The 23,635-nt window shown below is 54.9% G+C and overlaps 1 protein-coding gene across 1 annotated transcript; it reads left to right on the top strand.

Moving 5' to 3' along the window:
* The first annotated feature begins 1,560 nt into the window (after positions 1-1,560).
* On the top strand, positions 1,561-22,326 carry LOXL4 (lysyl oxidase like 4). The gene is made up of 15 exons (XM_069459951.1): positions 1,561-1,635; positions 6,029-6,337; positions 6,893-7,068; positions 7,925-8,130; positions 9,683-9,721; positions 9,892-10,111; positions 10,722-10,905; positions 11,086-11,240; positions 11,902-12,069; positions 13,191-13,353; positions 15,051-15,294; positions 16,449-16,564; positions 17,255-17,391; positions 17,794-17,905; positions 19,967-22,326. The coding sequence occupies exons 2-15, from the start codon at positions 6,064-6,066 to the stop codon at positions 20,035-20,037; spliced, it is 2,265 nt and encodes a 754-aa protein (XP_069316052.1). The 5' UTR covers positions 1,561-1,635; positions 6,029-6,063; the 3' UTR covers positions 20,038-22,326.
* The last annotated feature ends 1,309 nt before the right edge of the window (positions 22,327-23,635 follow it).

Here is a 23,635-nt window from a genome sequence, read left to right as displayed (position 1 = left end):
GGCCTCTGCCCACAGTCTGGCAAGCTGAAGGACTTCCGGGCAACATCCATTCATTCCCTGGGTGCAGCCAGTGCCAGCCCCTGGGCTCCAGGATATTTTTAGTTCTGGGTGGCCAGGCCCGGTGGTGACCGGCAGCAGGCAGAGCCCACATTCCGGAGCCCTCTGTGTTGCTCCTGGCTCAGCATGAGAGATGGCTGGGCACCGGGAGGGGGCTTAGGCATACCTGGCACCCCAGCCCACAGCTGCCTCCTTGTCCCTGGGAGGAGCTGGGCTGCTGCCACCACCACTGACCCGAGGCTGGGAGCATTCCTTCCTGTTGATTCATCACAGGGAATGTATTGGGCCCAGCTGGGGTGGGGCAGGGGCACTGGGGGGACATCCTGGACATGGGCTGCCAGGGGTGGACAGCAGGTCCCCGGCAGCAGGGCGAGTGTGACTTGGCAGTCACCCAGGGATCAAAAAGGTCTCCTCCTTGCCATCGTAGCCCCATCACCCTCTGCCTGTGGCAGTGCTTGTTTGCACATCTGCCTCCCCCACTAGACTGGGAAGACCCCTCCCAGCGTCTAGCACTGCAGCACCCTGTCTGGCACGTAGGAGAAAATCAATAACGTCTTGCTGGATGAATGAGCCTTTGGAAGGACAGTCCGGCAAGGTGGGAGCAAGAGGGGAACCAGGTTGGACTGGTCTGGGCCTAGGGAGGAAGCTGGGAGGCTGGAACCCTCTGCCCACGTTACAGATGGGGTCACTGAGGCAGAGGTGGGCCCGGGACTGTGGGAAGGAAGCTGGGGGCTGGGGCTGGGATTCAGACACCTGGGTGCTCAGTTCAGCAGATGGGCCTCCGCTGTCAGCCCCTCACTCACACCCTCCCTGCACGAGCCTGATGAGGGCCGAGGGCCGGGAGGGCCTCATTCAACTCTGTAAGGGCTCCTAGTGGAGGATTCAGTTCTCCCATTTACTGTTTATTACCTGGGGGAGCCAGTCGTGTCTCCTGGGGCTCAGCGTCCCCAACTGCACAACGGGCAGCACAGAACTTCCCACCGCGGGGACCAGGGCAATGGAAAGGCCTGCCTGTTACTCCACCCGACCTCATCTGGCCCCCTCCCCAAACAAAGGGAGTCTACATCCTGTCCCAAGTGTCCTAGCTAATAGGATTCCGACCTTTGACAGCGATGCGCTCCCCTGCGAAGGGCGCTGCGCTGTGGCACTGGCACCTGCCGGGCCTCACTGCATGGGCGAAAGAGGGAACTGCGCCCCGAGAGGGATTGGCGAGGCCGCTTCGGCACTCCCTGCAAACGCAGCCGATGGCCCGGCCGCCGCCCTCTCCCAGGAGCAGGGATCCGCCCCCGTCGCTCCCGCTGCCGCGTGCGCCAGCGGCCCGTGTCCCCCGCGCAGACGGCGGCCCCCGCCTCCGCCGTTCCCGCCAGGGACTTCCCGCCCCCGCCCCCTGGCCCGCGTCCCGACCGGGCGCCGAGCGAGGGCAGGCCCGAGGGCGGGGCCTGCGGGGCCTCCTCCGCGCCGCTGGGGGCTGGGGGGCCGCGGGCGGCAGGCGGATAAAAGGGCCCCGGGCGCCCCGCAGGCCGGTTCGCGCCGCTCGCCCCGCGCCGGCCCAGCCCTCCGACGTCTGCGCTCCAGCTGGTGAGCCCCCGCCCGCCGGCCCTGGCCCGGGTCTGTCTCTTGCTGTGCTGTCTGTCCTGCCTCTCTGCGCCTTGCAGGCCTCTGAGCGTTCCTGGAGGCCGGGGGCTGGGAGGGATGAGATCCCATGGAAGGTCAGCCTGGCCCGCTAGTCGCTAGCCGCTCACCAGCCTGCTTCTAGTTGGACAAGTGACCCAGTTGGGAAGCTTGGCCCAAGGCCTGCTCCGGGTGGGGTGCTGTGCCCTGGCCGCGAGGTGCCTGCGTGTCTTGTTTGTGAACACGCTTCGTGTGTGTAATGTTTCTCTGCCTTCCCTCCCAGGCAGCAGGCAGGAGAAGGGGCAAGGTGTGTTCAGATGTCACTGTCGTGACTTGGGGCACAAAGAGCCAGGGCAGATCGGGGCTGTCCAACTAACCAGACCAGGGCTAAATGCTTGGGGGTGAGAGCAAACAGGAAGTGGAAGAGTTCAGGGGCAGAGGGCTTCAGCCCTCACCTTTCCTAGCCTGGGCAGGTAGAGCCCAGGGCCCATTTGCTGGCACTGCTTCAGGGCCACAGAGTCAGTGGCCACCTGAGGGGAGAGGCCCCACCCCCAAAGAGCTACAGAGAAGGGGCTGTGAGTGATCCCAAAGTTGGTGTCTCCTCAAGAAGGCACCCCAGATGGCCCTCTCCCGAATGCCCTTGTGCATTTGCCCTCTTCCAGCCCTCCCTACCCAGGCCAGGTCAGGCCAGGTGCCAGCATCCCCTGGCAGCACCTGGGGCAGGTACCTTTCTTCCTCAAGCTGGCAGGGTCTTGGATCTGTCACTTGGTGGCACTCAGTGTGGGCACCCAGCCCAGTGCCCTCACACCATGGCCCGGGTCATAAAACAACCAGCAACAGTGTGGAATTTCAGTGGAACTTCCTCTTCCGACATCCATCTCCCCTGTGGTTTCGAGAGCTGGGCTTTCAGCCAGGTTGCCTGGGTTTGAATCCTGGCCGGGCAAGTTACTTGACTTCTCTGGGCCTCGTCTTCTCATCTGTAACATGGAGATAAGTAGTCAATAAATATTTGTAATGCATTAATGCTATCCTCACCTCCCTCTGTGCTCCTGCTCCTCCACCTTCCTTCCCCTCACCTTTCTCCTTCACCTGGGTGAAGATCGGCCATTGTCGAGGCTGCTTCCTCCTCTGAGGGGATGCTCCTCCTGGCCTCCCCTCTGTGCGCTGGGCCGAGGGAACAGACACGCGGGAACTTGCGTAGTCAGGAAGCAAACACGCAAGTGCCAGGCAGGTGGGGAACTGGGAGGGTTTGATGGAGGAGTAGCGTTCAAGCTGGTGTTGCAGGACGTGTAGGAGTTTAACCATCTGGGAGAGAGGAAAAGGGCCCCTCCAGAGACGGGACAGTGAGAGCAAAGGTTTGGGGGCTGGGAGATGAAGGTAAGTTTGGGGAATGGAGAGAAAAGTCTGGTGTGAGCCAGAGCTGTAGAAGGCCCCGAGGTAGGCAGGACGGCTGAGAAGAGGGAGGAGCTCTCCCTGCTCTCCCTGCACCTGACTCGGTTCCGCCTGCTCCCATCCGCCTCGCAGCAGCCTTCCTGGAAGGGAGCTGCCCTGGCCCAGACCTGGGGGCTGCAGCAGAAGCCCACCCTGCCCTCAGGTTGATGCCTTGCCGAGGTGGGAGCTGCTGGCCTGGGAGTGCCCACAGCCTCTACTAAGACCTCCTCAGTGTTGTGGGGACTTCAGCCACAAGCCAAGCAGCAGCCCCACCCAGCCACCAGGCCCTATCAGAGCATGTCATATAGGGGACCTCTAGTGCCACCCCTCATTTTACAGGTGTTGCAGCTGAGACTCGAAGAAAGGAAAACACCTGCCTCCAGACACACGACAATTCACTGGCAGAGTTAGGAGCATCCTGACTCATGGGGACGGTAGAGGAGATGTGGTCACCACACAGCCCAGACCCAATGTGACCACTAGATCCCAATCCTTCCCATCCTCCCTTGTCATCTGGCAAGTGTTCCTACCCACAGGGACTGGTTTGGCTCAGTCCCTGGCTGTCGGAGAAGGGCATGGAGACATTGGAAGGAGCGGCGAGCACTCTGCTCATGGTGACAGCTAGCTGGGAGCCCCCACGGGCCCCTGAGTGAGGAGTGGCATGCAGAAAACAGTGTTTGAGTCCGGAGGGAAAGCACAGCAGGGTCATAGTGTGTCACTGCAGAAGTGAGAATGGGGGAGGCACCTGCACAGCCTCAGGGAGCAGAGAGAGGAGAACCCGGGCTCAGGAGTGTGGGTGGGGAAAGGCGGTGAATCTGGAGCATGTTGCAGAGAAGGGGCCAAGGACTTGCAATTGAGATGGGACTCGGCCTTCCTTGCCACTTTTGTACAAAGAGGGGGTAGGACACATCTAGACTGTTGGCTCTCTAGTAGCTATTACAATAGCTGTTAGTAACAAGTAATTGTTACTGAGGGCTTGCTCTTCTAAGGGCTTAATATCTATTCATTCACTTAATCTTCACAAAAATCCTATGCAGTAGGTGCTATTATTATCCCCATTTTACAAAGAGGGACATTGAGGCAGTGAGAAACTATTACTATATCGGCTGGCCGAGGTCACCTGGACACCAATAGGTGGAGGTGGGATTGAACCCAGGTGGTCTGAGTCCCCAGTCTGTACTCTTAAGCACTGTGCCATGCCACCTCCCATCCATGCAACCGCAGATATTTATGAGTGCCGCCTACATACTGGACACTGTGCTGGGCACTGGGGATGTGGCACAAAGTCCACACTCCCATAGCGCTTCATTCGCAGGGCCCATCTAGGGCACTGCTCAGAGCCCACTCCACCCCTCCTGCTGGGAGGAAAAGGAGTGCGTCTCCGCCAGATACCAGCCATAGGGACGGAGTGGCAGGGGAGACCCTCCCTACCCAGGCTGATGAGCTGCATGATTCCCCAAGAGCAGCCGTGGCCATGGCAGAGGCAGGTCTCATCAGAATGGGTTCTCCTAAGACTCAGACACTGGGCAGGGAGCCAGGGACCCAGCCTTCTCCATCCAGTGTTCCAGGTGGACCTCAGCTGTCCATTGGCAGTGGCACCTGAGGGTGGAGGACCTTCAGCATTGGTGGCTCCAGACGTCTGCAGTGCCTCTAACCATCTGTGACTCTCTCCTCTATGCCCTTCCCCACCCACTGGTCCCAGGGACTGAGGCCACTAATATGTGAGGGGGAGAAGACCAGCCCCCAACCTAATCCCCTCTAAGGTCCCACAGGGCATCTGATTCAGCCTCCTGGAGACAGGGGCTCTCTCTGATGTATGTCCTCTGCCCGAAACCCTCCCATGGCCCCTCGTTTCCGACAGGATGGAGGGCAAGCCCTCTGCATGGTGCACAAGGCCCTGATCGCTGGCCCAGCCTGTCCCTCCGCCTCTTTCCCCTCCAAGCCCCCAGTGCTGTTAAGAGAAGGGTGCCTCCTGCTCTTGCACAGACACCTCCTTCCCTCTTTCCTCCTTTACCCATCCTGTTCTCTTCCCGGAATGCCCTTTTTCCTGCCCAGAAGAACTCTTACTCATCAAAAAGGTGCAGGTTCAGTGTCCCTGCTTTGAAAGCCCTCCCTAATTCTTCCTCACTGAGCTTCACTCAGTAGGGAGAGTATTTGATGTTGTAGTTTCTGCATCCAAGCACCTGGCCTATTAATTGGCCTGAAGCGAGTATTCCAAAAATGTTTGTCGAGTCACTGCAGGAATCACACTCCTGGGCGGACCCAGAACTATGGCTTGGGGGTACCGTAGGCTATCCAAGCTGGAGGAGATACAAGATGGTACTTGGTTCATCCTCCTCATGTTGGAAATAAAGCCCTGGGGCCCAGAGAGCTTAAGAGCCTTGCCCAAGCCACCCAGCAAGTGACGGGGGGCGGGGGGGTCCTTGGCTCCCCTCTGCTAAACCTTTCTGCTCCAGCCTCCCGTGCCTTCTGTGGTGAAGGTGGCATTTGACACATTTGAATAGGGTGTGGGAACATCAACTGGTAGGGGAAGGGCCGCTGGGTAGATATTCTTGACCCGAGGGCACCCTGGGGCTTCCCCGTGACCTGCATATAAGACTGTATTAGGCAGAGCAACTGTTTGCTGAGCACTTACCACAGGCTGGGCCAGTGCTGAGCACTTTCCGCACAGCTTTGTGTTTAACACTCACATCAACACCGTGAGATGGGATTATCACCCCCATTTCACACGTGAGCAGACTGGGACTCAGAAAGGTTAAACTTCACCTTCCTCAAGGGCCCATGGCCAATAAATGGTGGATGTGAACCAAATTGGCTAACCTGAGAGCCCAGACTCAATCAATGCCACCATGCACACGCCTTTGTCTTGCCAGCAGCGGCCAAACTGCTGAAGAGATGGTGATCATTGTCACATTTACTCATTGCCCAGGTACCGTGGCCCCAGCTGCCCTTGACGTCACCGTGATGTGGTCCCTGCCAGCCACTCTCTCCCTGTTCCTGCTGCTGCTGGGCCAGGCCCGTCCCAGCAGGCCACAGTCTCCGAGCATCACAAAGCTCCGGCTGGTGGGCCCCGGGAGCAGGCCAGAGGAGGGCCGCCTGGAGGTGCTGCACCAGGGCCAGTGGGGCACCGTGTGTGACGATGACTTCGCTCTCCAGGAGGCCACAGTGGTCTGCCGCCAGCTGGGCTTCGAAGCTGCCCTGACCTGGGCCCACAGTGCCAAGTATGGCCAAGGGGAGGGTGAGTGACTGGTGCCATGCGGCAGGATGGCCAGGGGATGGTAGCAGGCTTCTCTCAGGAGCTTGGCTCACTGGAGATGGGACAGAACACATCAGACGCCCACCCGTCCTTCAATACCCAGCTCACATGACCTCCTCCATGACGCATTTCCTGAGTGCCCCAGCTGCAAATGGCCCCTGCTCCCACACGCCCATTCTCTCTTGTGATGAGGCCACCACCATCACCACCACTAAACTCTAAGTTCCTTGAACACAGTGATTGGCACACAGTGCATGCTTAGCAACTGTTGTTGAATGAATGAATGGGCAAACAGGTAGGCCTAATTACTACACCTACCTGGCATTTTCCGAAAACAGATTCTGTAAGCCCTGCTGCCCAGAGGAGGCAGTAGACAGGGCTGTGGATACGGAGACCCCAGGAGAACCAGCCCCCTCCTCCGTCCCACTCTCTACCAGGGTTTGGAAGAGGAGGCTTGGTGAGTGTGGGGTCCTATCCAGGAGGCAGGTGACCTGCCTCTCTGTGCCACCCTTGAGCATCACCTCCCCTCCCCCACAGGACCCATCTGGCTGGACAATGTGCACTGTGCGGGCACGGAGAGCTCCCTGGACCAGTGTGGGTCTAATGGCTGGGGTGTCAGTGATTGCAGCCACTCAGAAGACGTAGGTGTTGTGTGCCACCCCCAGCGCCAGCGTGGCGTTTCTGAGAAGGTCTCCAATGCCCTCGGGCCCCAGGTGAGGAGGCTGTTCAGGCCCTGGAGAAGGCAGGGGAACAGGAGCAGAGCTTGCACTAAGCAGCATCCCTGGGCCCTGACCCCCATGTGTGGCCCGGAGCAGGTGCGTGGAGAGCGGGCCCCAGCCCAACAGGGGGCAGGCCAGAGCACCAGGGCTGGGCCTGCTGGGGATCGCAGAAGCTGCTCCCATAGGGATGCAGTGGGGGGCAAGGGGCTGCTTCACCCGCAAGGCCTGGCCACAATTGCTGCCTCTTCCCAGCACAAACAACCCTGAGCTAAAAACAGCCCAGGCTGAACAACAGGAGCAGGCAGGGCAGGGCTCTGGCTCCTACCCTGTGCTGTGTGGCAGCCTCAGCCTGAGGACAGCTGGCCCTGGCCCACTGATCACAGCAGGCCGTGATGAGGGGGCTCTGTACTCGTCTGAGTAACCCCAGGGCTGGGGTAGGGGGTCTCAAGGGCCAAAGGATCCTGCTGGTGCAACTGGTCTGTGCCCATCTCAGCTCTCCCCAGGGTGGCATGAAGAGGCCCCTCCATGCCCAGCAGAAGCCTCCCAAACTCCAAGGGCTCCATCCTGATCCCAGGGAGGGACGGAGCGGCCTCGTTCTCTCCAGCTGACAAATTTGAGGAATTGAGGGAAAGGGCCTAGACACACCGAGTTTCTGCCTTGCACTCACCACGTAGCCTTTGACAAATGCCTCCTTGTCTCTGGGCCTGAGCTCCCTGGCCTGTCCAGTGAGGGGGCTGGGTGGGACGGTCTGCAAGAGCTCTGGGTCCCTGCTTTCCTGCCTGGAGCTCTGCAGTGGGCTCTGCAGCAGGGGTGGGAACCCCGGGCCCACGGGTGACTGTGCGCCCCGCAGGGCCGGCGGCTGGAGGAGGTGCGGCTCAAGCCCATCCTTGCCAGCACCAGGCGGCGTAGCCCGGTGACTGAGGGAGCCGTGGAAGTGAAGTATGAGGGCCACTGGCGGCAGGTGTGTGACCAAGACTGGACCATGAACAACAGCAGGGTGGTGTGCGGGATGCTGGGCTTTCCCAGTGAGCTGCCTGTCAACAGCCACTACTACAGGTAGGAGGCGGCTGGGCCGAGGGCCTGCGGGAGATGGGATCGTGGGGCGGTGGCTGAGTGTGTGTGTGCACGCATGTGTGTATGATGTACACATAATGTGTGTGTACATGTGTGCACTCGTGTGACGTGCAAGGGGTGTGTGTGTGCGGACATGTTCGTGTGATGTGTGCATTGTGTGTGCATGTAATTGTGTGATGTATAGGAATGTGTGTGGGTGTGTATGTGTGTGCTCGCGTGAGATGTGTGAGGGGATGAGTGTGCACACGTGTGTGTGTGGCACGTGGGCCCTTACAGAGTTCAGTGAGGACCGGAGGGGCTGACTAGCAGCAGTGGCGTCCGTGGCAGGACGTTCAGCAGGTGTTGGGACTGGGAGAGAAACAGGCCCAACTGAGGAATGCACCTGGATTGCCTGGGTCATGGATCCCTCAGAATGATGCAGAGGAACGCGAGTGAGGATGAGCTTCAAGATCCCGGGAAATACCTAGAAACAGAAAAATGAACCTTGTACTTGCCAATCACAGAAAAAGAATAGGCTACAGTACGTCCTCCCACGATGAAAACCACTGCGTGTAAAACTATCCCCGATTTAAAAAGCAGACTTTCCCGAAGATACTTTTCAGCGACACACAAGCACAGCATGGACAAAGTCCCCCCAGCCGGCCGTGGGCCCTCGGGCAGGGCCTGGACCCTCCAGTCCCCTGTGAACTATCCCAGCTCTGCGGCCGCAGACTTCACTGGCTCCGACCCAGGCCAGGCTGTGACTGGGTGGGGGTGGGTTGGGGTGGGTTCTGCGAGAAAGGTGACCAAACTGTCACAGCAGATTGCATCAGCCCCAAACGCTGCCCAGCCACGGTGCTGCCCTGTTGGTGCAAACTGCCCGTTTCTCGTCAAGCGAGAAATCTCCCACAGTGCGTCTGAGTCATCTGCCTTGTCCACCCCAGTCGGTCTTAGTCATGCCTCACGTAAGGGGTTGGAAGTCCTCATTGCTCTGTCCTGTGTCTCTGACTTAGATGACTCTGTCCTGAAGAAAGAGGGGCGGTGGCCGGCCACGTGGCTCCACTCTGGGGGATGACTGGGATGTGGGCCCTGACTCCCCACTGCCCGGTCACTGCACATCTGGGCCTTGCTGACTCACTCCCCAGCCATGAGGGCAGCCCTGATGACAGTCTAGGGGCCTCCGGGTGGGCAGCCCCCACCAGCAAGGCCTGCACCTTCCACCTGTCCCCAGAGGACCTTTCCTCCAGTCCCGGCTCTTGGGACACTCCCTAAAGGTTCCCTTTCGTCTGGACCGAGCTGCCAGTCCCAGGGGCAGCCCTGCACAGGGAGACCCCACTTTAGGACTAGCCGTGGGGCCTTGCTTGCCTGCCTTGTAAAATTACTCTTTGTGAGGTGACTACCCTATCAGGGCCGCTGTGAAGCTGAGCACTGAAATAAGATTATGAGTTTACAAACTGTGAAGTCCTGTGCAAAACTGAGGACAGCTATGAAGAGCCAGCGTGGCAGCGGGTGGGACTTCTGCCCCTCTTCACCTCCCATCCATTTCCCACAACAGGAAAGTCTGGAACCTGAAGATGAAGGATCCCAAGTATAGGTGAGAAGCGGCACCCTGGGGGGAGGATGAAAGGTGTGGCCTGAAGGGTCTCCTCCCTGCCCCTTCCCTCCCCTCCCCTCACCCCTGTCCTACCCTCCGCTTTGGCTTCCCTTAGCCCCGAAGCTCTTCCTTCAACCCCTCCTCCACCCTCAGTCTCCCTTGTCCTCCAGGCTGAAGAGCCTGACAAATAAGAACTCCTTCTGGATCCACCGTGTCAACTGCCTGGGGACAGAGCCCCACGTGGCCAACTGCCAGGTGCAGGTGGCTCCAGCACAGGGCAAGCTGCATCCGGCCTGCCCAGGTGGCATGCATGCTGTGGTCAGCTGCGTGGCCGGGCCTCGCTTCCGCCCACCGAAGGTGAAGCCACGACGCAAGGAGCCCTGGGCAGAGGTGAGCCCCAAGGGGCCCTGCACCCCGGCCTGGAGGCACGGGCCCCCTCTCCCCAGGCCCTGCCCGGTGGGGGTGGGGTGGGGTGGCTCTAGCACAGGCAGGGGAGGAGAGAGGAACCAGACTTGCAGGGGGAAATGGGAACCACAGTATGGTAGAACCTTGGAGTTTATTTAAAAGGGATCGTTTATATTCCTACCATAAATGGAAAGCCGACATCACCAGCCTTGAGTGGAAGGTGACCATAAAAACAGTAATTAGCTCCTAACTACATCCCGTTGAGGGCTGAGAGTAGGGACCGGGAGCCTGGCCCTTTGTGAGAAAGAGTGGATGAGCAAGTGCGAGTGAGGCCTTCCAGACACCTTCGCACACACTGGGACGGGCTCCTTGAAGATGCTGTGGTGGTGATTTGTCATGGAAGAGGTGGAGGTCAGGGAAATGGCTTATTCAAGGTGGCGGCCCTGGGAAGTCAGAGGCAGGACCGGAATTCCCGGACATTAGCTCTGGCCACCGCAGCCGGAGCGGAGCTTGAAGGGGCCCTGCCCTGGGTTCCTGCCGCGGGGACTGGCTGCCTCCTCCCCAGCCCTCCCTGAAGCAGGTTTTCTCCCGGCAGGAGCCCAAGGTGCGCCTGCGCTCCGGGGCCCAGGTGGGCGAGGGCCGGGTGGAAGTGCTCATGAACGGCCAGTGGGGCACGGTCTGTGACCACAGGTGGAACCTCATCTCTGCCAGTGTCGTGTGTCGTCAGCTTGGCTTTGGCTCTGCTCGGGAGGCCCTCTTCGGGGCCCAGCTGGGCCAAGGTGAGTGAGGAGGCCTGGGGTGGGGGGCGGCGGCAGGGTCCGGATATGCTGCTGGTCCATCTCTTGCTGGCCCTGGGGTGTCAGGACCCAGGGCAGAAAGTTCTCCCCCTCTGTGGAGGGGAAGCCACAAGTATGGGGTGACAGAGATGGAGCCTCACACAGCACCTCTGTCCCCCGCAGGGCTGGGGCCCATCCACCTGAGTGAGGTGCGCTGCAGGGGACATGAGCGGACCCTCAGTGACTGCGTCACCCTGAAAGGGTCCCAGAATGGTTGCCAACATGAGAATGATGCTGCCGTCAGGTGCAACGTCCCTGACATGGGCTTCCAGAATCAGGTGAGCTCGGGTCTGAGCATGGCCTCGGGCTGGGGGACTGGGAAGCCCTCAGGAACCCCCAGGACACCACGTGGAGCCGGTGGGGCAGGGTTCATGAGAGGCACACAGGCTTCCGCCTCAGACCCTAGACCACCTTCCCGTGGAGCCCGCCTGGAAAGCCCTTCCCCCCTGAGTCTCGCCTGGCCGGGCCTGCAACCCTTCAGAGAAGCAGAAGGGCACAGGGACTCCGCAGGTGGACGTGCTCTCCCACACCCACTCAGGAAGAAGGTGGCCTCAGGAAGGAGGGCCACAGGGCTGCTGGCACCGGGGAGTGGCGCAGGAGAGGCAGTGTGGGATGCTCGGGTCCAAGCCTAAGTGCTAACGTGGACTGTGGGCTGTTGCTGGTGTTCTGTAAAATGGGGTTAATGCTCATGGGGTCATTGTGAATAAGGTGAGAGCCAGGAAAGCCCTTTGCAAACTACAAGCTGCCATTAATGGTAGGATTTCAAGAGGAGACCTGGCGCAGACATTTTGAGTCAGATTTCAGAGGAGAGCAACACAGAGAAGGGGAGTGTCTTGTCTAGGGCCGCAATGAGCTGGCCTGGGCTGGCCTCCAGGCTCACAGCCCTGGGCTCTTCCTCCCACGGCTGCCCCGTTGCTCACACGCCTCTGACCATTGCAGGTGCGCTTGGCTGGGGGGCGCAGCCCTGAGGAGGGCGTGGTGGAGGTGCAGGTGGAGGTGAACGGGGTCCAGCGCTGGGGGAGCGTGTGCAGTGACCACTGGGGGCTCACCGAAGCCATGGTGGCCTGCCGACAGCTCGGCCTGGGCTTTGCCAGCCACGCCATCAAGGTAGGTCCCTGTCTCGCTCCTTCCCTACAGCCTCTCAGACTCCTAGACTGAGAGGCCCTAAACTTGCTGTGCTAAAGCTGCTGCCTTTATTCGTTCAATTCATTATTGAGTGAAACTATGGGCTCATGTGACGCTGGGTGCTGGAGACAGTGTGGTAAACCAGAAGACACTGTCCCTGCCTCATAGAACATACAGTCGAGTGAAGGAGGTGACCATTAATAAAATGTTCACACAACCAGGTACAGTTGTGTCTGCAGGAGAGATAGTAGAAGTGAGCTAGACAAGGTGGGGCAGGATATAAATAGCTTATGCAAAGGCCCTGTGGCCAGAGATTAGTTGATTAGTTGAGGAAATCAGGGGCCTCGGGTTGGAGTGTGGCTCTCAAGAGGAAAGCCCTGGGAAGTGTGAGGGTGGAGGAAGAGGCAGGGGCAAGGCCATTCGAAGTTTGTAATCCAGATTCTAAAAAGATTTCTGCCTTTGCTATTTGGAACAGTTGGGGAGGAGACTAACATGAACGCAGTCTCAGAGGCTATTCCAGTGGCCCAGGTGAGAAGTGATGCAGGATTGGACCAGGCTAGTGGCAGTCCAGGGAGGGATAAGCGGATAGATTTAAAAGGTATCAAAAACAATAATAATAAAACTGAGACTTTGGGTCCGGTTGCAATGGAGAAAGCTGTGCAGCCACACCCTCACTGGCTGCTGCACACGCCTGGGCAGACCTCACCTGGAGAGCCGGGCTCAACTTTGAGCACAACCAGGTCTGGGGCTGGTGAGGAACAGCTGGGGACATGGGAGCAGCCCCTGAGTGTGGGGAAGGGAGCAGGACCATCCTTTCCAAATGGTGAAGGGCTGCCATCTGGGAGAGGGATGGGTGCAGGGCCAGTGGTAAAAGCCATAGGTAGAGGATTTTTGCCTCTAATCATGGAAGAAATTTCTAATATAACAAGAGTCCGAACGTGGCATAGATTGTTCCAGGGGCTCATCACCAAAGACATTCAGGCCCAGGCTGGGCACAGTGTCATAGGGGGGAAGGATATGACGGGGTCTAAGCCTCAGATGGGTCAGAAGAGATGACTCCAAAGGCACCACTCTGCCCTGACTGGGTGACACTGTTTTCTCAGGACACCTGGTACTGGCAGGGGACGCCGGGGGCTGGAGACGTGGTGATGAGCGGGGTGCGCTGCTCAGGCGCGGAGCTGGCCCTGCAGCAGTGCCAGAGGCACGGGCCGGTGCACTGCTCCCACGGCACCGGGCGCTTCTCGGCCGGAGTCTCCTGCACGGACAGTGAGTAACGAGAGGGCTCTCGAGGGCCGGGGGACAGGGGGCCGCACTCCCCCTCGGGGAGGGTCCTGCGTGCTGGCGCCAGCGCCATGGCCACAGGGTTGGGGAGCGGAAGCACCAGCTTTGCCATTTCCCAGCTGTGTGCAGCCAAAGCGCCAGTCACATCGGGGCACAAACCCTGCCCTGCTGACCTCACGGAGCTATTGTGAGAAAGAAAACCAAGAACAGGTGAAAGCACAAGATATAGAACAGGTGTTTTTCAACTTTGGGGTTATGACCAACAGTTTTAAAAAATGAAAGAGAATAGAAAACATCGGAGCGTATTACATTTAGCAAGGACGGCATTTTTTTCTTGGAACTATGTATATGTGTACTGGGTTACAACATAAAATATATTTCTGACTGTGGTTTGTCGTAAGAAGAAGTTTGAAAGCTGCTGTGGAGGACACACAAATGTGCAGCACACCGAGGCCTAAGGCCCAGCTGTGTGTTCTCTTCCTGAGCTTTGCGATTTGCCCTAAGGGCTTTGGGACGAGACTATTTGTGGCATTGGTCTGCGCCACAAACCCAGGGCAGCAGCATCTTCGTTTGACATCTGCCAACCAGACCTGTGCCAAGATAACTACATCCAGTCCAAAGGCTGCAGGGGGGCACCAATCCAAGTGGCCACTTGACCTTTCTTCCCAGCCAAACTTCAATGCCAAGAGATCCTTAACCTTTGTCAGTGAGCTCTCGGCTTCCTCTCTGTCCAGCGCGCCCTGGGGAGAACGCCGGGCCCATCCATCACGCTGCCCTGCAGGGTGACGGGGCATCAGAGGGGCCTCTCCAGCACCAAGGCCCCCCTGCACTTTGGGAGCCTGCTCCCCACTTGACCGCGCTTCCTGGGAACCTCGTGCCCACCCCTGTTCTGCCTACAGCGGCAGCTCTCTTCTTAGACGCTTCTGATGCTTCACAACAGCTGGGCAGAGAGCCCACCTGCAGCCTCTGCAGCCATGCCTATTTCTCCTTTCTGACATTTCTCATTCCTTCTTTCCTTTACTCTTTTCTCATTCTTTCTGAACACTTTCCTTCCTTCTCCCAGAAACCCTCTAGGGTTTGTCAGTGGTCATACCCTGGCTCTCTCCAATATATACCACAGGAATTTCTGGAGCATTTTCAGTGCTAATACAGGCAAACTATCCAAGTTAGTTATCAGCAGAGCTTTTTGGGAGGATTATATGGGCTAAGCTACATAAAGGCACTTTTCAGGCTTAGAAGCATTTTACAAAAGAAATACTAGCGTACATCAACTGCACGTTCACTGTGGGCCGGACGACGGTCTAAGCACGGTCCAGGTATTATCACATTAATATCGCTATTATTATCTCCATCTTACAGATGATGAAAATGAGAGACAAAAGGGTTAAGCAGTCACAGAGCTAGTAAATGATAGTCAGAAACTAAGCCAGGAATAAACCCAGGTGGCCTGGCCCCAAAGCCAGCAAGCTTGACCATGACACTGCAGCTGTCTCCCAAGTTAAGGTGATAGATTGTTCCTTTTATTGTTATTAGAACTTAACATCTCCTAGCTCTTAAAATGCCTTCTTCTCTGGGACCCTCCTGGAGGGCGTAGTCCAGGGCGAGCCCGTCCTCCACGCTGGAGAGCAAGGCCGGCTGCCTCCCCACCCTTCCGACCACTGCCCTGCCCTCTGCCTGCCCAGGTGCTCCAGACCTGGTGATGAACGCCCGGCTCGTGCAGGAGACAGCCTACTTGGAGGACCGCCCGCTCAGCCTGCTCTACTGTGCCCACGAAGAGAACTGCCTCTCCCAGTCTGCTGACCACATGGACTGGCCCTACGGGCACCGGCGCCTACTGCGCTTCTCCACGCAGATCTACAACCTGGGCCGGGCCGACTTTCGTCCAAAGACTGGACGCCACAGCTGGATTTGGCACCAGTGCCACAGGTTAGTGCTGGCCACGTCTTGCCTCTCCAGGGTTAAGCACAAAAAGCAGGGTCCAGGGACCAAACAGTCTGGTCCCTCGCTGGCCTCGGGCAAACTTTCCTGGGTGTGTGCTCTGGATAAGCCTGCCTTCCTGGCCACCTTACTTCCGTGTGTGCAGGAGGCAACACCGAATCCAGCAGCGCCCACCAGCCCTCTCCATCTCTCTGGCCTTCCCTGATGTCCCCATGTTGATGGTGCTCGTGGGTATTTCCCACAGCAGTGTCCCACAGAGAAGTCATTACCAGCAGAGCTGGTCTCTGTTAGAATGGTATTTGACAATTTTCCTACGTGGGACCATAGACAGGCCTTGTCTTCAGAAGCCAGGTAAAGTGGGGACTCCCAGAAACCTGGAGGCCCAAAATAGATGTGCCATCCAGGATGCTGGCTGTGCAGAAACAGCTCACCTGTTCCTGCAGCGAGGCGAGGCCCCAAAGAACAGCAGGAACAGACCGGTACTAAAAAGGGGACAATGAGCATTCTTCCCTATCAGGAGCTTCCAGACCAGAGAGAGAGAGAGACAGAGAGAGGGAGAGACAATGCCTGTGAAAAGGACAGAATGATTTTTTTTTTTTTTTTTTTTTTGCTTCAGGACACAGCAGTGGGTGGGGAAAGCTGAGAGGAATGGGCAACAACTTTGGGACTTGGCCTTGCCTGAGATAATAAGCACCTTTCCCTGTAGCATGAACAGAGCTGTCATTACAACTGGATTGGAAACAATGGTAGCAATTTGGTCCCAGGCTGACAGGGAGCAGACTGAGCTCCCTCCCCAGCTCAGCTCCCAGGCTGGTCCCTGAACCAGGTGCCCTTCCTTCCACCTCCCATGCAGGCCTTGCCGTCAGGCACCAGCCTCCTGGAGGCTACCAGGGCAGGGCTTGTACCTGGCTGACGACCCTGGTGATGGGGGAGGCTGAGCCTTGCTGCCTAGCAGGGGTGCTGACAAAGTAGGCTGCGGGTCACACTAATCTCGGGTTTGGGAGGGAGAAGGGCACTGCCCTGCTATTATAACTTTCCTTTCAGGGTAATGACGGGGCCTAGTACCTCGGGCGTCCCTGCCAGCTCCTGCACAGAGGACCCTCTGCTGTTGCTACGGGCTGGCAGCTCTCTCTCTCCTGCAGGCACTACCACAGCATCGAGGTCTTCACCCACTATGACCTGCTCACTCTCAATGGCTCCAAGGTGGCCGAGGGGCACAAGGCCAGCTTCTGTTTAGAGGACACAAACTGCCCCACAGGTACGTGGTTTCCTATCAGCGTCTCCCAGCATATCCTGGGACCAGGCTCCCTCTGCCCTGTTCAACAGCCCCAGGCACCTGGAGCCCCTGGCTTGGAAAGTTAGCACTCAAGACAACCCAAAAAGATCAATTTCTTACCTTCTGAAATCTTAGGCAGAAGGTTTTTACTTCCTTTGAATTCCCAACACACTTTGTACCCCTTTTAAAATGCTTAGCACTTTCTGCCTTGGATTGTAGTTGCAGACCTGTCTCATCTCTGCTAAGCTCCCTGAGGGCAGGGACTGTCTGCACAGCCACAGTCCCTATCCCTTAGGAATGGCCGGTAAACACTGGGTCCTCAGAGGGTTGGGTGGATAGATGGACAAATAAATAGCACAGTAGAGCCGGAATCTTCCAACCACATTTTCTAGGCCTACAGGGATTTCTGCTAGAGCATCTGAAGTAAAAATCTCTTTTTCACAGAGGTGGTTTGCTACAGTGCTGAATTTATAGTTAGCAGGAATTCTGGCTCTGAAATGCAAGGAAGGTATTTAACTGACCCTCGGGTCGCTGATCTGTCAACTGGGCATAACTGCACTGAACCGGTAGAGTTGGTGTCGGGATTAAATGGTAAAGTCTGTGAAAGATCTGGCAGAGTGCTTGGTCCCGAGTACCCACTCAGTGCCTCAGTAACTGTCCCCTTCCCTACAGGACTGCAGCGGCGCTATGCGTGTGCCAACTTCGGGGAACAGGGAGTGACTGTAGGCTGCTGGGACACCTACCGGCATGACATTGATTGCCAGTGGGTGGATATCACAGATGTGGGCCCTGGGAACTATATCTTCCAGGTAAGGGGGCTGAGGGACTCTCCACAGAGTCCCATTTCCTCCAGATGTTCCAAAATGTTCCCTGAGGTCAAATAAGGGAAGAGAGTTTTACACATAACATCCCCAACAAGGAGCTGTGCCACTGGGGAAAGAACACGCAATCAGGATCCGAAGAACCTGGGTTTGAGTCCTGATTCAACGAACACTGGGCAAGTCACAACTCCTCAGTTGTGACTCCTCAGTCCCCATCTGTAAAATGGGGACATTAATGCCTATCTCCTGGGGTGACAGTAAGGACTGATGACACAAAGAATAGAAACACTTTGTAATGCTATATGAGACGTAAGGGAGCGTTACAGCCACTGCCAGCTGATGCAGAAACCAAATCACCCGTTTTCAGCAGTCCCCCCTCTCTCATTCCAGGTGGTTGTGAACCCTAAGTACGAGGTGGCAGAGTCAGATTTCTCCAACAACATGATGCGTTGCCGCTGCAAGTATGATGGGCACCGGGTCTGGCTACACAACTGCCACACAGGTAACTGAGCCACTGTGGGAGCAGCCTTGTATGGGCTCAGGGAGCTGGAATACTCTAAATGTACCGCTCCCCCAAGTGTGTGACTTGTACCTGTACACGGCTAGGATGCACCAGAGATGAATTTCCTTTGACATCTTCACAGGTAGATTTCTAGAATTGGTCAGACCATCAGCATCCCCAATAACTACTTCTACATCCCTGTTTGCACAGAAGGCTGTTCAGTTGTAAACTTAGTTTCCAATCTGTCCTAGAATTTTTCCTGTCACCTCAAGCCATGTCAGGATTTTTCTTTTCCAGTCTGTTATTTTTCCCTCTTTTTCATGTAGTCTTTCTCAGCTGCCTCCATCCTAAGCTGAGTACCTCACAGGTAAAAGTAGAAGTCCCCTTGCTCTGTGTTGCTATCTCCAGCTGTGGTCACTGCTTGCAAGAAGGGACAATGGAGAACAGGGACACTTACAGGATTGGTAGCATGAAAGGAAGAGGCATGATCCAGTGGGGGCAGAGTAAAGATGTGGCTGTTCTACTTGTCAGAAAAGAATCCCTCTATCTTCAAAGTGTAAGAAATGCCTGTATTTACTATGGGGTATGGGCATTCACACCCATACTTGCGTATGTGGGGTGAGCGGGGTAGAGGTATTCATTGAGTCAACAAACATTGAGGCCTAACTACTGTGTTGAACGCTGTGCTAGACACTGGGAACACAAGGGAGCTCAGTGTCAAGTAGGGTATGCGCACATGCAAATAGACAACCCCAGTACTACTGAGTACCCAAGACAGGTATGAACTAAATGCTGAGCAAACACACGGAGAAAGCAACAAGCTGGGGGCTAGAACAGATTTTTAAGGAAGTGATATTTCAGCTGGGTTTCAAAGGAGGGGCAGAAGTCAAAGAAGGGAGGAGCAGGACAAAGAGCACAGCACTGGGCTTCAGAGGGTTTCACTGGGTCCCACACACAATCCCACCACTTCCTAGCTGGAGAACAGTGAGGAAAGCTCAACCTGAGTTTCTCCTTTGTAAAATGGGGCTGTGTGCTGCAAACAGACTAAGTACTAAAGTTCTTTGCAGGGAGGGTTATGAGAATGGACTTTATCTTGTGGGCTTCTGGGAACCACTGACACATTTCAGTCAAGGAAACAAAAGATCATTTATGTTTTCAAAAAATAACTGGCAACAGATGGAAGACAGAATGAAAAGAGGAAGAATAGTCTGAGGTTTTGAATTTGTGTGATTGAGTAGATTTCGCTGCCATTAAATGAGACAGGGATATGTATGAGAAGAATCAGGAATTGGAATGTGAGGCTGGGCACATGGAGACAGCAGGTCTTCCATGATGTTAGAATCAAGGTGGAAGGGATCCAGGCAGTGATGAGGGAAAGAAAAATAATACTGTTGTGTAGGTCCTCTTGCCAATGATTAGAGACCCATCGATGTTTTTGCAGAAAACAGAAGACACACTTGGGTGAGCGTCTGAAGTTATTTAATGAAAGGACTATTTATAGAAGCGTGCATAGGACTAAGGAACGAGGGATGTCAGGGCATCCAGGGATAAACACCAGTGGAAAGCTATCACCTGCTTTAGGTTTGAAGGAGCAAGGGCTGTGCTGGAGCCAGACTGTCACTGCCAGAAGTGCAGGGCCAAAGCACCAAAGCAGGGGTAGAAGTACCTGACCTCTCTCTTTTCACACTTTAACCTCCTACTGTTGCTTCCCATTGACCTAACTCAACCCGAAAACAGAGGACAAGGGAGCCAAAGTGATGTATTCCCTAGGGGTCAGTTTCCCAGGGCACAGAGAAAATCAAGGGCAGAGAATGACTCTGGGGAGGGGGCAAAGGAAAATAACCAGCACAACTCTCTCCACTTAAAATCTTACATATCCTGATGGCTCTGAAACCACACACCTGGGGCGTGTCCAGGGTCTGTTTCTATAGAATGGCTGGTATCTGCCCATGGCTGACCTACTGTAAAGGACAAGCTGAGCAGAATGGATCTATGTGAAGTTGTCAGGGAGGATGAGACTGTGGCAGGGTTGCTACTTACCTGTTTTCCTTTGGCCCACAGGGGACTCGTACCCAGCCGATGCAGAGCACTCCCTGGAGCAGGAACAGCGTCTCAGGAACAACCTCATCTGAAGCTGTCACTGCACACTCCCAGCTGCTGTCCACACACCAGATACCTCAGCTTATTGGAGCCATGCCCTTCACAGAAGCCCTAACTCAGACGAAAAGGGGCCAGTGCCAAGGGGCACCAAGAACTTGCTCAGGAAGCCTTTTGATGGCAAGATCACCAATCCAGATGGTATTGCTCCCACAGAATGGCTCTGGGCCTGTCCCCTAGGGCCCTGTGGCCTATGGAGCATGGCTTCCAGGCTTTGTTCAGCTGAGCTCCTCTTCCGTAAGGAGACCCAGTCTTTCCTGGATCATGCTGCAGAGTTCCCGGGTTCAGGAGCTCTCAGTTCCTTAGGGATGGACTATGGCCCTGTCCCCCATCTAAGTGGTGCTTGCAGATGTCTTGGTGGAGTAGAGGACAGAGGACCAAAATACACAGCAGGTGGGGTTAGCTCTCTGCTAGGAGCTCAAAGCAACATAATTTGTGTCAAAGTCACAACTGGCAGAGAAGCTGGTGAATTCTGTCCCTTGCTTCATCTGTCTTCATTTAGAACTCACCTCTTACACTTTGCTACGAGTCCGTTCTTCAGTGTCCTCGCCTTTATCCTACTGCATACATGGGTGCTTCTGACTCCCTGGAAGCCTAGGCCTCAGGCATCCCCTGATTGCCTGAAGAGCCAACACCACCAGTTACTGAGTGCTTGAGAAGAGGCAAGTTTCGCAGAAGCGGCCAGACAAGGGCCTTCCTGCCGAGCAGCGAGAGTAGGCCTCAGAAAGACTGCTGAGGTAATATGGAACCCAGCCCCTGCCAAGGAAAACATATGTGCCATTTTCCTGGCAGGCAATCCAATCGCTCTCAGGATCACCATGCATCTCAGGATTGGCCCAAATTCCAAGTCTCAACCAAGTGCCTGGAATGAATTTTTCACTGAATAAATTTTTGCAATGGAAAGAACATCGGTCAAACAAGCCACTCATCTCTACAGAAATATGCAGACAGGTCTGGTAGAATGAGGGACAAAAAACCATGGAGAAAGCAGAAGGGGAACATTCAATTTATTTAAGGACAGAACCCAGGAAAGAGCACCACCCCTGCGTGATGTGGCTGTGATACGCTCTTGCTCAGGTGGTGTAAAATCCAGTGGTCTTCTTGACATGATTCTTGAGCTTTTCTCCACTGAGACACACTTCAGAGATGATCCTTACAGGTCTGACACCCTAATGCCAATAAAGATTATGGACTGCTACAAAGACAAGACCAGCTGTGCTTATGTATACTTCCCAGCGCACTAATTCTGCCCCTTTCACTCCCACTGAGCTGGGGATTAGGGTGTACAGGGCACACATAATACTCATGACAGCCCCACTACATTTCTCTAATCAGCTGTGAGCTGACTGTCTCCTTCCCAATTATCCTCCTCTGGTCAGTGCTGAAAGGCAGCTTAGAAAGGTAAGGGATGAAAGATAGGGACAAGAAGGTAAAACCCAAGGATTGTAAACTTTTATTACTGAGACTGCAACGCCACAATAAATGGCAGCAGATGGGGCAGATTTCCAATAGGCCTCCCTTCCCCACATCACAAGAGCTACGACCCCCTCCTGAGGGAGTAAAAAAAGACATGTTCTGGGGTGCCCACGAGGAATATAAAGAAGTGTTCTCTTCCTTCTCCCCGACATTCTCTCTTCTCAACTCCCTCATCTCCTTCATTAGTCAGAGGGAGCGTTCTATTTTGGCATGGCAGTTTAGGTAAACAAGGGAAGGACTGATTTCCTGTTGGACCCAGCAAACACACCCCCGAACAGTAACAACATTATACTCGCATATGCAACTAACGGTCTGTGAAGGAATGTGCAGCCAGCAGGGCAGCGTGTGGTGACTGATGACTGCATTCAGGCAGGGAGGTTACCCACAGCTTCTTGCTGGGTCTGGTTTCCAAGAGAGCCCGAAAAAGCAGGCCAGGCAGCCAGCCGCTGGCTCTGGTCTCGGTCTTGCTGCCCACATCACACGTTTGATAGGTGCAGCAACTTCTAATTCTTGGAAAAAGCTATACAAGGGTTGCACTGTTATACCTGAGTTGAAAGGGCAGGACACAGGAACACTGGTGGCTGGCATGACTTACAACTAGATGAGGAATGTTAACAGAATACCAACCAACAAATTCCAGAAAGAACCAAAAATGTCAGACTTCCACCTCAGCATAGTTTAACCTCAGGGAAACTAAAGTGCTAAGAATCTCAGCTTAGTCTTCAGAAGCCTAATTTACCTTTATTCTACAAAGACTTTCACTCTATGAAGAGCGGAACTCATGGGAAAAGTACCTATTATAAATTCCAGGTGATCCTGAGATTTAGATGTTCAGCACATATGAAGCAACATATATGCACAGCAGAGAGTGTATTTAGCTGTCTTCCCAAATAACAAAGGAGCCCATGGCAGCTACAGGGTGCTCTTTAGCTAACCCAGCTTGTAAAGGCATGGTTTAGATATGGCCAAGTATTTGATTCCCATCTGGACAAGCTTGATATAGTCTGTGCTGGGCCATGGGAAGACCCCTTACCTCTAGCTAGTATACATCAATCCCACTACTAGAGTAATATAATTAAAAAGCACATTCTCTACTAATGGTAGAAGCAGTTGCACTCCCTAAGTTTTAAGTGTTGGCTGAAAAAAAAAAATTGGATCTGGCCATAAGGATTAATCTGAAAGTTAGAGGTGGCTGATTTTTAGCTGAACAAAAAGGATAGGCTATAGCATTAAAATGAGAATCAAAGTAACATCTTGAAATTATGAGGACTATAAGAAAACTAGGTAAGAAACATGGGGCTATATGTTGTCATTAACAACATCCCTAAAAGCTATAATGTAGTCAGAAAGGAGACTACCCTCACAGGCAAATGAGAGGAGCATTCATGTCTTGTTTACCGTCCAAGGTTACTCTTGGCCTTGAAGAATCAAAGCAGAGCAAAGGCATGGCTCAGAGGTACACCATTAAGTATGAAATGTGGCTGCAATTCCCTGCATTTCCTTTCAAATGCAGCCATGCCACTCTAACAGACCTGCCTATCTTAGAGAAGTCTGTTCCGTGAAGACAGAGAGCACAAGTCCTGCAGCTATAAGCCAAAGAGAGGGGCACTGGACAGAGGGTCAAGGGAACAACTTATTTAATCTCCAAACTTGGCATGGAGTCACTCAACATGAATAAGGGGCACACAGAACCAACCAAGAATGAGAAAAACAATGCTGAGGAACCATGAGAGGGCTCTAAGACCTGAATAGCAGGAGGGATATTTGGGTCAGAACTAAGACCCAAGGCCAGTGTCATTTAAGAAACATTTGAAAGGAGCCCCATTCCACCATGTTCTAGGCAATGCTAATAATCCGTCATTGTCATGGGCACTAAATCATTAAAAAATGAGGCTGTTGCCCTAGTTGAAAGCACAATGAGACACTTTCTTGCCAAGTCAGCAGCTTAAGGTCTAATGCTACCATTTCTTCAGTGCAGAACTACTTTCTAAAAACACTGAGAATGTATATATGAGATGATGGCTCTGACTTGCCCATGTTCTTTAGGAAATCTCTTACTGCTGAAAGGTGTTTATTTTATCCTGCCTGCTCGTCACT

Source organism: Eulemur rufifrons, chromosome 28 (assembly GCF_041146395.1).
Source record: "Eulemur rufifrons isolate Redbay chromosome 28, OSU_ERuf_1, whole genome shotgun sequence".
Lineage (NCBI taxonomy): Eukaryota > Metazoa > Chordata > Mammalia > Primates > Lemuridae > Eulemur > Eulemur rufifrons.
Note: the sequence above shows the minus strand (reverse complement) of the source record. Positions and strands in the feature narration are given on the sequence as shown.